Here is a 10255-nt window from a genome sequence, read left to right on the forward strand (position 1 = left end):
AGGGGGGGCTGTAGAAGGCAGTTACCACAGGTGGCGAGGAGTGCAGCTATAGTCCACCCTGGGAAAGAGAGGAACAAGCCCCACACATACAAATCAAGCCCCTAAGCAGATGGGGCCTTTTCTGGACACAAGAAGACAAAGGATTAATACAAACAAGGAAGCACAAGACTAAAACAGCACCAGGTTTCCCCCCCCCCTTCCCCAGATTAAACATCTTTCCTTTGAGTTGGACTGAATCCAGCTCCACTTAGTCAACAGTCTGGGCTCTTCCAAGTACTGGAGGTGGGGGTTAGGAGATAAAGGGATTGGAGATGGTTGGAGGGAGGAAGGGGATGGGGCCAGGAGCAGAGGGCTGGCCGCCCTCACCAACTCCCTTCTGCTGGTCCCTGGGCCGCCAGCAGACCTCCGCTCTGCTCTCTACGACGCTCTGCTCTCCACGATGGCTCTCACTGGTCCTGAAGGCGGCTGCACAGCTCCCGCCGGCTCCGCTCCCCTGCCCAGCTGCGGGTCTTCAGGCGGAAAGTCTTCAACTCCTCCTTGAAGGCTTCATGGTTCATGGGCCGGTAGTCCTGGGGCTCACAGAAGTTCTAGGGCATGACAGGGGGGTCTGGGTTAATTTGGTGATGATGGTGGGGGAGGTTTCCTGCTCTCAAGTACCCTCTGAACAGGCCTGTCCCCTGCTGTGCCAGCTTCCCATGGGACCCGGGTTCACTCCTGCATGGTACCGGGTGTCGTGGGAAGAACTCCCTGTAGCCGCCTTTCAGGATGTACATTTCGGGGTAGTAAAGGTTGGGGTAGTCGTTGGCTGACCGGTCTCGTTCCCTGATGAATCGGCACCTGGTACGGAACAGAGGGTGTCAGGGCAGGGTAGGCACCTTTGGGGCCTTTTAACTGCAGGGGCCTGGAGAGCAACAAAAAGTCTTAGGTTTCGAGCAGTCAGCCTGAAGGCATATCCAAATCAGTCTGGCTGTGGGGTATAGAAGGGATTAGGGACAACAGTACAACAGGTAGGGCATTTGCCTGGCACACGGCCAACCTGGGTTGGTCCTCAGCATCCTATATGGATCCTTGAGCACTGCCAAGAGTGAATTCTGAGTACAGAGAGCCAGAACCTGAGCATTGATAGGTATGGCGCGCGCAAGCGCGCGCGCGCACACACACACACACACACACACACACACACACACACACAACACTTGTGTGCGCACACACATACACAGATTTAAAAAGTGAAGAAGTCATTGGGAATGGGGTTGAAGAGAGGAGGTAAAACAAGGGGCCATTTAACCTAGAGGCACCTGTGGCAATAACCTGAGGAAAGGGAAGGTGGAAAGGAGAAAAGCTGAGCCACACTTTAGAGAACCTTGAGGTAGTAGAGCAGGTAAGGCTTCAGCCTTACATGAAGTCAATCCCAGCTAGAATTGCTCTCACCGGGCAAAGCAATAGTATAGTGGGTAGGGTGCTTGCCTTACATGTGGCCAACAGACATCCCATAGGGTCCGGCAGAGACTGCCAGGAGTGAACCCTGAGTGCGGAGCCAGGAGTTAGCCTTGAGCATCACTGGGTGTGGCCCAAAACCAAAAGAATTGCTGGCACCTCTAAAGTCTCTTGGACATGGAGCCGGAATAGCCTCTGAGCACCAGTGAATATGCTCCAAGATCCAATCCTCAACACACACCAAGGAGATGCATTCATGGGTTGGGAAGATAGCACTGCAGACTCCAGATTGCAGGGCCCCATGGACATCAAGTGTGCATTCTCCCCCGGAGGCCCCTGGGGCAATGCTGGGGTGAGCCTGGTGGTCCCCAACACTACAGGGCCCTTGGGCCCTTTCAACACTGATCCTTGAACTCTTGAGAGAAACTATCGGCCTAACTAGCCTGGCTGGCTAGTTCACCAGGAATGGTCCTAGGGTCACCTGGACACATTCAAAGGCACATCCCCTTGTGCCCCATCTCACGCAAACAAACAAAAAACAAGGAACATTCAGGACCAGACCTGGTGAGGATGGGAGCCTGGGAAGACAGATGGAGAAGATTCCGGAGCAAAGAACCATGGTTGGGTTCCTGACCATGTGTCAGGAGTCACAGGGGCAGAGGTGGGGGTGGCCACAGGGCTGGGCTGGTCAGCCATGGGCATTAAGTGGAACACATTAAGTGGGTCCCCAGGGATGTTGTGTGGATGCCAGGACAAATGTCCCAGGGGGAGAGCCTAGCGCCTACAGCTTGGAAGGGTCTCAGTCACTGAGGAGAATGTGGAGACCTGGAGCCATATTCTGAGGGGGTGGCCGACAGGAACAGAGGCCTAAAGGGAAGGATGGTGAGAGGGAGTAGGACGATGGAGGGGGCATAAGGGAGTGGGGGCAGGAACAGTTCACACAGGAGGCACAGGCACATGACTTGAGAAGTGGGGTGAAGCCACTTGGCCCTCATATGGTACCAGCACCCACAAAGCAGACAATAGGCAGGACAGGCAGGAGTGAATACTCACATGCGAGGACCCCGCTCCGAGGAGAATTCACAGTGAAAAATGAGGATGACCCTTTTGTCCAGGTTGCAGGGCATGATGGGGCTCTCCAGGAGGAAGGTCTCCGCATCTTTCTCCAGGGGCAAGTTCACGGCATTCTGCGAGGCAGGAACAAATATCAGGCCCCATCTGGGACACACACCATCCCCTCTACTGCCAGCTGCTCAGTAACCCACATCTGGCTGAGAAGCACCTTTCTGCATGACAGGGACATTCACCCCTCCATCATGTCTAGTCCAGGACAAAACTGGGGGAGCAGCCAAGTCCTCCCCCACATCACCTGCCTTACCTTGATGTGTCCGCCTTCATACTCATAGGGGTACCTGCAGTCCACAATCACGAACCTCTCCACGATGTTGCTGAACTTGCCTGTCAGCAAAGCCACCATCTGTGGGAGGACATGGAAGAGGTCCCAGAGGGTCAAGACTAGGCCTTACCCTTGCATGTACCCGGCACTGGCAGCCACACCCTGGGGATGGCCAACCCTGGTCCCCACAGCACCCCAGAAGAGCTCAGCTACCATTTCTGGTGAGATGTACTTGAGGTCTTGGTGTTTCCCATCAACAGTCTGGAGGAGGAAAGCCTGTGGAGGTGGAAGAAGGGGGTGGGAAGGTGGTCAGATGAGGGGCCTTAAAGGACACATGGGGTTTCCTTCTCTAGCCCAGAGGCCACACTTCCAAGGGGGGCCAAAAAGGGAAAGGTGAGAGGAACTTCCCCCATTTCCTTGTCCCTTCCTTGTCCAGCTCAGGAGGCAGCTCCAATGAGAAGTTAGTTATTTAATGTTTGGTTTGGTTTGGTTTGTGGTCACACAAGGGTAACCCCTGGCTTGACACTCAGAAATCACTCCTGGTAGACTTGGGGGGACCATATGGGATGGTGGGGTATCAAAGTGGGTTGGCCAACACCCTTCCAACTGCACTATTGCTCTGGCCCCAGAGTTTGTTTTTCTTTCTTTTTTTGGTTTATGGATTACTACTGGTCTATGCTCAGAAATTACTCCCGGCAGGGTTGGGGAGATGCCAAAAACAAGGCAAAGGGGGTTTTCAGGGAGGGGGTTGGAGCACCTTAGAGTAATCCCCGATCAGCTCTCGGTGGTCACTGTCCAGGAGATTCTCAATCTCGTCGTGACACAATGACTTGGAACGAAGGACACGAGCTTTCTGGGGCATAAGGCAGATGAGGCCAGCGTGAGACTTTCCCCGGCACCACACTGCCTGCCCTATGCGACCAGCCCCGGGAGGGCAGCCCATGCTCACAGGTTCTTCGGGCTCCAGCTCCTCCTCAGTGGGGGTGACACTCTTCCTGCGCTTGCTCTGCACGGGGCCCTCCCGGTCCTGAGGCCGCTCCAGCCTCTTCAGGATGGGCCGGATGACGCTGCAAGGCAGGGACGGGGAGCGGAAGAGGCGCCTGCACTTGCTGAACATGACAAGATCCTGGTAGGTGGAGGTGAGGGTCAGAAAGCCCGTTGTCTGCATGTCCCCTCCACCTTCCAAATCCTACTGTGGGGGGGCCCACCCTTCCCAGTTCTGAGGTGGGGACACCCAAGGCCTACCTGCTCCTTTTCCTTCTCTAATGTTCTGACAAGTGGGGCGCTAATGAGGCTCTCCATGCCTGGGGGGACCGAGTCGTCATCGTCCTGAGGCAAAATCAGCAAGGAGATGGTCACACCCATAAACACAGGCCACCATCTCCTGGGTACCCACCAACTTTACAAACCTCCCCAGCCCATCATCTCTTCTGGATATGGCTTGACATGCCACACAGGGACCACCCCCAAACTCCCCCACCCCCCACCCCAAGCCACTGAGTAGTGTTGCTGGTACAAAAGCAAGAGGAGCAGCAGAGCCCTCAGTCATGCATGCCTCCCCTCTACAAGGCCCTAGCCAGCTGTTCCTTTGGCTGGCCCAGGCTGGCCTGTGACTCTTTCCCTCCAATTCTTCCGACCTTGGGATGGAGCCATAGTCTGGCTGCAGGAGCTGCAAATTTTCCTCTTTGGTTGATCCCAGGCAGGAGCTGGAGGAGCAAGGCTGCTTACCTTTAGGTCATTCTCCAGGAGTTCCACAAATCCATCATCTTCCTCGGGGGGCTCCTTGGTGGGGGTCAAAGAGAAGGGGCTCCGGGCTACGGGGCTCAGCAGATCCACCTCCATCTTGTGCTCTGAATTGAGGCACTGAGAAACACAGGAGCTACTCAGGGGCCGGGAGTGGGGTGGGGGACTCCAGACAGCCCTCACGTCCATCCTTCTGAGAAGGATCCCAGATAACCAGGGAAAACTGAGGTTCATACGCACTTGCCCACCCCTGTGGATCTGCTCCCCACAACCCACCATCAGATTGGGCGCTGAGCTGGGCCTCTGGGCAAAGGTCTCTTTGTGGCTGGCCCACTGGGTCAGAGCAGGCATGTGGCTGGGGGATGTGGGTATTCCTGGTGTCTTGAAAACAACTCCATCCTGTAGGTAAGATGAGGGGTGAACATAGGCTCAAATGTCAGAGAACTCCCCACCCCAGCATGGCAGATCCTCTTCTCTCTACTGGGTTCCCATACTGGCCCCTCAGAAACGCACATTCTCTTTGTCCTTCCTGGGGCTGTGCATGGTTTCAGCCTGGCTGTATGCCTCCCTCTTCCTCCAGCTGCCAGGTGCTTGGGAGTTGGTGACATTCCGTAGCACAGGACTGTGGCCCAGAAGTCGCCCCTGTGGTAAGGGCACAGGTAGGGCCGGTTTGCCAGCACCACTTTCCCCATTCACCCCGAAACCCAGTCTCCTGCAACCAGATCCAGCATCTCTCCTCCATTCAAACCCACCCTCCAGGAACATCCCACACACACATCCCTAGTCCCCATCCACCCTGGGACCAGCACGTCTAAGGGTCTCAGTGGAATTCAGGAAGATACTCACTGGCAAGGACTGAAAGCGTCGGAAGGCAAATTTCTCACTGCAAAAGAAAACGTGGACTTGTCAGGACTGAGAAATTGGGGCTCCTCTACCACAAAACCCTGAATCCCTCCCTCCCTGTGCCTAAGGTCAGGAGGCCCCCAGAACAGGAGTGAGAAAGATTCCCAAAACTTACTTGCGAATAACCCTGCTGGCTGCATGAATGGCTTGCTCAAACCTGGAAAGACAGGGGTACCATGCAGCTCATTACCCTGCCCTAGTCTCAGTAGCAAGGTCCAGAGTGCAGGCTAGGTAGGATGAAGGGGAATGATGGAAGTGGGGGGCCAGGCATTTATGGGGAGGTACAGAAATTTGAGCAGGCCACTGTAAACGGAAGAGGCCCACAGACTAGCAGCTGAGACAGCTGGAGCAGGTCACAGGGTCAGGGTGCTGAGGCGTTACCCAGATGACAGTCTGCCAGGCAGCCACAAGCCTTCCACCTGTATGCAAATCACCTCAGAGCAGGGCCATATGGCGGCAGGGAAAGGCATGGCTCCCTCTCAGTCCAAGCCATGCCCCCCACCTGGGGCAGTTTCCCCCAGGACAGGAACCTGGTTCAGTGCCCCTCTCCCCACATCAGCCCTGATCAGCCATCCAGACCCTATGTCACAAATGTGTAAGGTCACATACATCGATCTTTTCCTCCCTCCTTTGGAATTTTCCAAGAGCTATCCCTGTCCTGTCCCCTCCTCCTGCCTTAGAAGAGGCCAGCAGGCTAGGAATTCAGACAGATGTGCCTTTTGAGGCACATCCTAAGCTCTGGAGCTAAGCCCCACCCCCAGCTATGTAGTTAGAGACCACCTGCCATGCAGGCTTTTGTGCATTTAGGCATGCCTACAATATCATCACGCTTTTTTCTGGAAGGCTGTGTAACCGTCAAAGCAGGTGCAGGATAGGGGGGAGGGTAGGAAGGGGGCAGGGATGCCTAACGTGTAAGAAGGACGTGCCCTTGAATGGGGAAGGCTGGCATCTTCTTCAGGAATCAGGAATGACCAAATTTAGTAGGTCATTTTCCCATAGGCACCTGGGACTTGGGAAGTATCACACTATTAATACAAAGACCTGCAGGGCCCCCACCCATTTCTCTCCCCACTTCCTGTTTGTGAAGGAACCCTGCAGTCCAACCCAGTGTGGTCAAAGGCAGTGGGAAGAAAGATAGAGTCTGCTCTCTACCCAAAGCCAGGTTCCTGGGCCACCCAGCTGTCCCCACAGGCACCTGTTGTTTCCCACTGGGCTCCAGCAGCTACAGGAACTGCTGTGTTCTAGAAGTTTTTCCCTATGTCGCTGAGAGGGAGAACATTGTCCCCCGAAGAGCCCCTCACCCCACCTCTGCAGTCCCTCTCACAAACCACCTGGGCTGGGGTGGCAAGAGGCCTCAGGCAGGACAGCAGCCAGAGAGTTGCTGATAAGATGGCTGAGAGCCAGAGCGGCTTGTAGCCATAATTCTGTTTGGCCTAGGATGTATGAAAGTTTTATGATTTTTGTGGTTGCTAGGGATGCCTCTCACATGGGTGGTGGAGAGTGTACCACTGAGCTGCATTTTCTCACATTGCTAGAACACAGCATTTAATTTTTCTATTATATTTTTATAAAGGGGAGGGGCCAGAGAGATAGTACAATGTGCTTGTTTTGCATGTGGCTGACCAAGGTTTGATCCTTGTTATCCCAAGCCCACCAGGAGTAATTCCTGAGGGCAGAGCCAGGAGTAAGCCCTGAGAACCACTGAATGTGACTCCAAAACCAATAAAAATAATATTTTTTAAAAAGTGCATAAGCAGGGCCGAAGAGACAGCATGGTGGTAGGGCATTTCCCTTGCATGCAGAAGGACAGTGGTTTGAATCCCAGCATCCCATATGATCCCCCAAGCATGGCAGGAGCAATTTCTGAGCGTAGACCCAGAAGTAACCCCTGAGTACTGTCGGGTGTGACCCAAAAACCAAAAATAAAATAAAGCAGAAGAACTGGATGGGAAGGGTTGGAAAGACACTATGGGAATGAAGGTGTTTGCCTTGCATGCAGTGGACCTTGGTGGGATCCCTGGGATCACATATGGACCCCAGAGCTCAGAGCTGAGATGGTAGTACTCATCACCAAGGGGTGCAGACCAAAGAAAGAGAAAGAAAGAAAAAAAGGACATATGCCAGGGCTGTTTTCTCACAAGACAAGGGGCCTGGAGTTATGTATTCAATGGTCCCACTGTCCCCACCACCACCACACCAGTCTATTATCATCTGCTCCCTGAGAGCAGACACCTAGGATTTGAGAAGGTCCTTATCCCCCTCTGGCAAGGATCCAAGTGACATGAGTGAGTTTATGCTAAAGTTGAGGTTCCCAAGGCAGACACAATTCCTAGTGGTAGTGGGGATCCCTCTTTACTCACATCTGCTCTGCCATCTGATAGTCCATAGGGCTGGGAGATTCCAAGCAGAGACCTGCGGGATCAGGGTGCCTTGGTTTGAAAGTGTGGGCATTGTCCACATTCTCCCCCATCCTGTCCCCCATCTACCCCACAGGAAAGAGAGAGAAAGAAGTCCTAACGTTAGATCTGGACATATTAAAAAAAAAAAAAAAAAAAAAAAAAAGGGCCGGGCGGTGGCGCTGGAGGTAAGGTGCCTGCCTTGCCTGCGCTAGCCTAGGACGGACCGCGGTTCGATCCCCCGGTGTCCCATATGGTCCCCCAAGAAGCCAGGAGCAACTTCTGAGCGCATAGCCAGGAGTAAACCCTGAGCGGCACAGGGTGTGGCCCAAAAACAAACAAAAAAAAAAACCACCTATGGGCCCCAAGAGCTGGCATACTGCTCCCCAACTTACACAGAGCTCCATTCCCTATTTACTATGGAAAGTCTTCAATTTCAGGTTTGTTTGCCTTCTTAAATTTTTTGGGTGGGGGGCACACCTGGCAGCACTCAGGGGTTACTTCTGGCTCTGTGCTCAGAAATAGCTCCTGGCAGGCTCAGGGACTCTACAGGATGCTGGGGGATCCAACCTGGGTTGGTCACATGCAAAGCAAATGCCCTACCCATTGTGCTATGGCCGCAGTCCCTTTTTGCTTTTTTAAATGGTACTGAGGATGAAACCAGAGGCTCACACATGCAAGGCAAGTAAGGACGGAGCCCAGCCCCAGATGATTCCTGTTTTTCTAAACCCAAACTAAGCATTTCTCTCTCCCCACCCCTGCCCACACCCCTGCCACTAGCTTATTTGTTAGAAAACATAATGGACCGTTGAAGGAAGGGGTTATAACTCAAGGCAAGTGAAAGTTATCACGGGAGCAGCCTCAGCCCTAATGCCTCCCAGGTGGGGCTGTGGCTGAGAATTCAGGCGCAGAGTTTGAAAGAGGTAAGATTACATCGCCCACAGAGCGCCCCACCCAACCACCAGCTAGCTCAGCTAGTTTGGGCAGGGTGTTGCTGAGCACCCCCAGAGGTAGCTGGTAGGGCGGGCGGGGTGAGGCTCTTGGGGCCACCGGGTGTGGGAAACATGTTAGCCTGATCAGCAAGGATATGGGGGAGATCGGGCAGTTCCCAAGCCCACTTCCGAGCACTCCTGGGCTCACCTGCATCTGAAGATTCTGAAGACTCAGAGGACAGGGAAGATTCAGACCCAAGACGGTCCAGCGGCAGGCAAGGGAGCAGGCTATCTCCGGGTCTCTTTGGGATGTCTCTACCAAGGGAGCAGGGACCCAGGGAAGGAGGAAGGAAGGTCAATGGAGGCTCAGGTTCCCGCTAGTCACCTACCTGGGAAGGTCCCACCCCACTTCTGCACTGCCCAGGGGAGGTGACCACAAGGGAGACCACCTGTCCTAGGTCCACTGTCTCGAGATCAAAGTGTCTTCCTGCTGATAGTGGCTGCAGAAAGGTCGTGTGTGTGTGTGTGTGTGTGTGTGTGTGTGTGTGTGTGTGTGTGTTGAAGAGTTAGGTGGTGAGCCCAAAAAGCCCAGCATGGTTAGGGGGTTTCTGGGGTGCAAGGGTCCACTGTCTCGAGATCCAAGTGTCTTCCTGCTGATGGTGGCTGCAGAAAGGTCATGCGTGTGTGTGTGTGTGTGTCTGTGTGTGTGTGTGTGTGTGTGTGTGTGTGTTGAGGATCTAGGATGTGAGCCCAAAGACAAAACCAGCATGGTTAGGGATTCTGGGGGTGAAAGGGGGCTGGCTGTCCCGAGAACCCTCAAGTCTCTCCTCCAAGGTTCCAGAAGCTGATCCACTTCTCCTCCAACCTGGGGCAAGATGGTGGCCATTTGACCAAAGATCAGGGCGACCGGGGGGGAGGAGAAAGTGGAGGAGAGGGTCCCCCCCAAAGCTGACCCAGAACAGCCAGCGCCCCGCAGGGTGGGCCTCCCCCTTGCACCCCAACATCCCCGCCCTGCATGCGGGCTCCGCCAGCCTGCCTGCCTTCCACCGCCACCCCCGGCTCGGAGAGGGGGGACCCACGCGCTCCAGGGCCCTGTCACCCCGCGCGCAACCGGCCCGGGGGCGCACCGCGTACCTGCCGAGCACGGCGAGCTTGTGCATGGTCCTGGCGAGGGTGGTTGACGGGCGAGGCAGCCGCGGGGGCGCCGCGGGGACCCCAGGGAGCCCGGGGGAGTCCCCAGCCGGAGCTCCGGGCCCACCCCGGGGCGCTGCTTGGTGCCCGTCGGGCTGAGCGCCGGGCCGGGCGCGGGGTCCGGCGGGGGCAGCTCCATCGCCGGGAGGAGGCGATGCCAGGGCCGGGCCGGGTCGGGCCGTGCCGGGGCTCCCTCCGGGCGACGGCCACGGGGCGCAACTGCCACCGCACCAGCTTATATATTCGAAAAATAACAG

The 10255-nt window shown here is 55.3% G+C and overlaps 1 protein-coding gene across 1 annotated transcript; it reads right to left on the reverse strand.

Moving 5' to 3' along the window:
• Positions 1–446: 446 nt before the first annotated feature.
• On the reverse strand, positions 447–10002 carry CDC25B (cell division cycle 25B). Its single transcript, XM_049779274.1, has 15 exons — positions 9942–10002; positions 9016–9122; positions 7840–7891; positions 5595–5636; positions 5423–5459; positions 4853–4975; positions 4562–4696; positions 4079–4162; positions 3783–3959; positions 3591–3686; positions 3047–3109; positions 2816–2914; positions 2491–2624; positions 726–837; positions 447–587 (listed from the first exon to the last, which is right to left on the reverse strand). The coding sequence occupies exons 1-15, from the start codon at positions 9965–9967 to the stop codon at positions 447–449; spliced, it is 1428 nt and encodes a 475-aa protein (XP_049635231.1). The 5' UTR covers positions 9968–10002.
• Between the last annotated feature and the right edge of the window lie 253 nt (positions 10003–10255).

Source organism: Suncus etruscus, chromosome 9 (assembly GCF_024139225.1).
Source record: "Suncus etruscus isolate mSunEtr1 chromosome 9, mSunEtr1.pri.cur, whole genome shotgun sequence".
Taxonomy (NCBI): Eukaryota; Metazoa; Chordata; class Mammalia; order Eulipotyphla; family Soricidae; genus Suncus; species Suncus etruscus.

Bases quoted from the DNA above. Each gene is read 5' to 3' on its own strand.
- CDC25B (XM_049779274.1), bottom strand. From the start codon at position 9,967: ATGCACAAGCTCGCCGTGCTCGGCAG. The intron at 4,976-5,422 runs GTGAGTATCTTC...TCTTACCTACAG, and splicing joins GACGCTTTCAGTCCTTGCCA to GATGGAGTTGTTTTCAAGAC. The intron at 2,625-2,815 runs GTAAGGCAGGTG...CCTGCCTCGCAG, and splicing joins ATGAAGGCGGACACATCAAG to AATGCCGTGAACTTGCCCCT.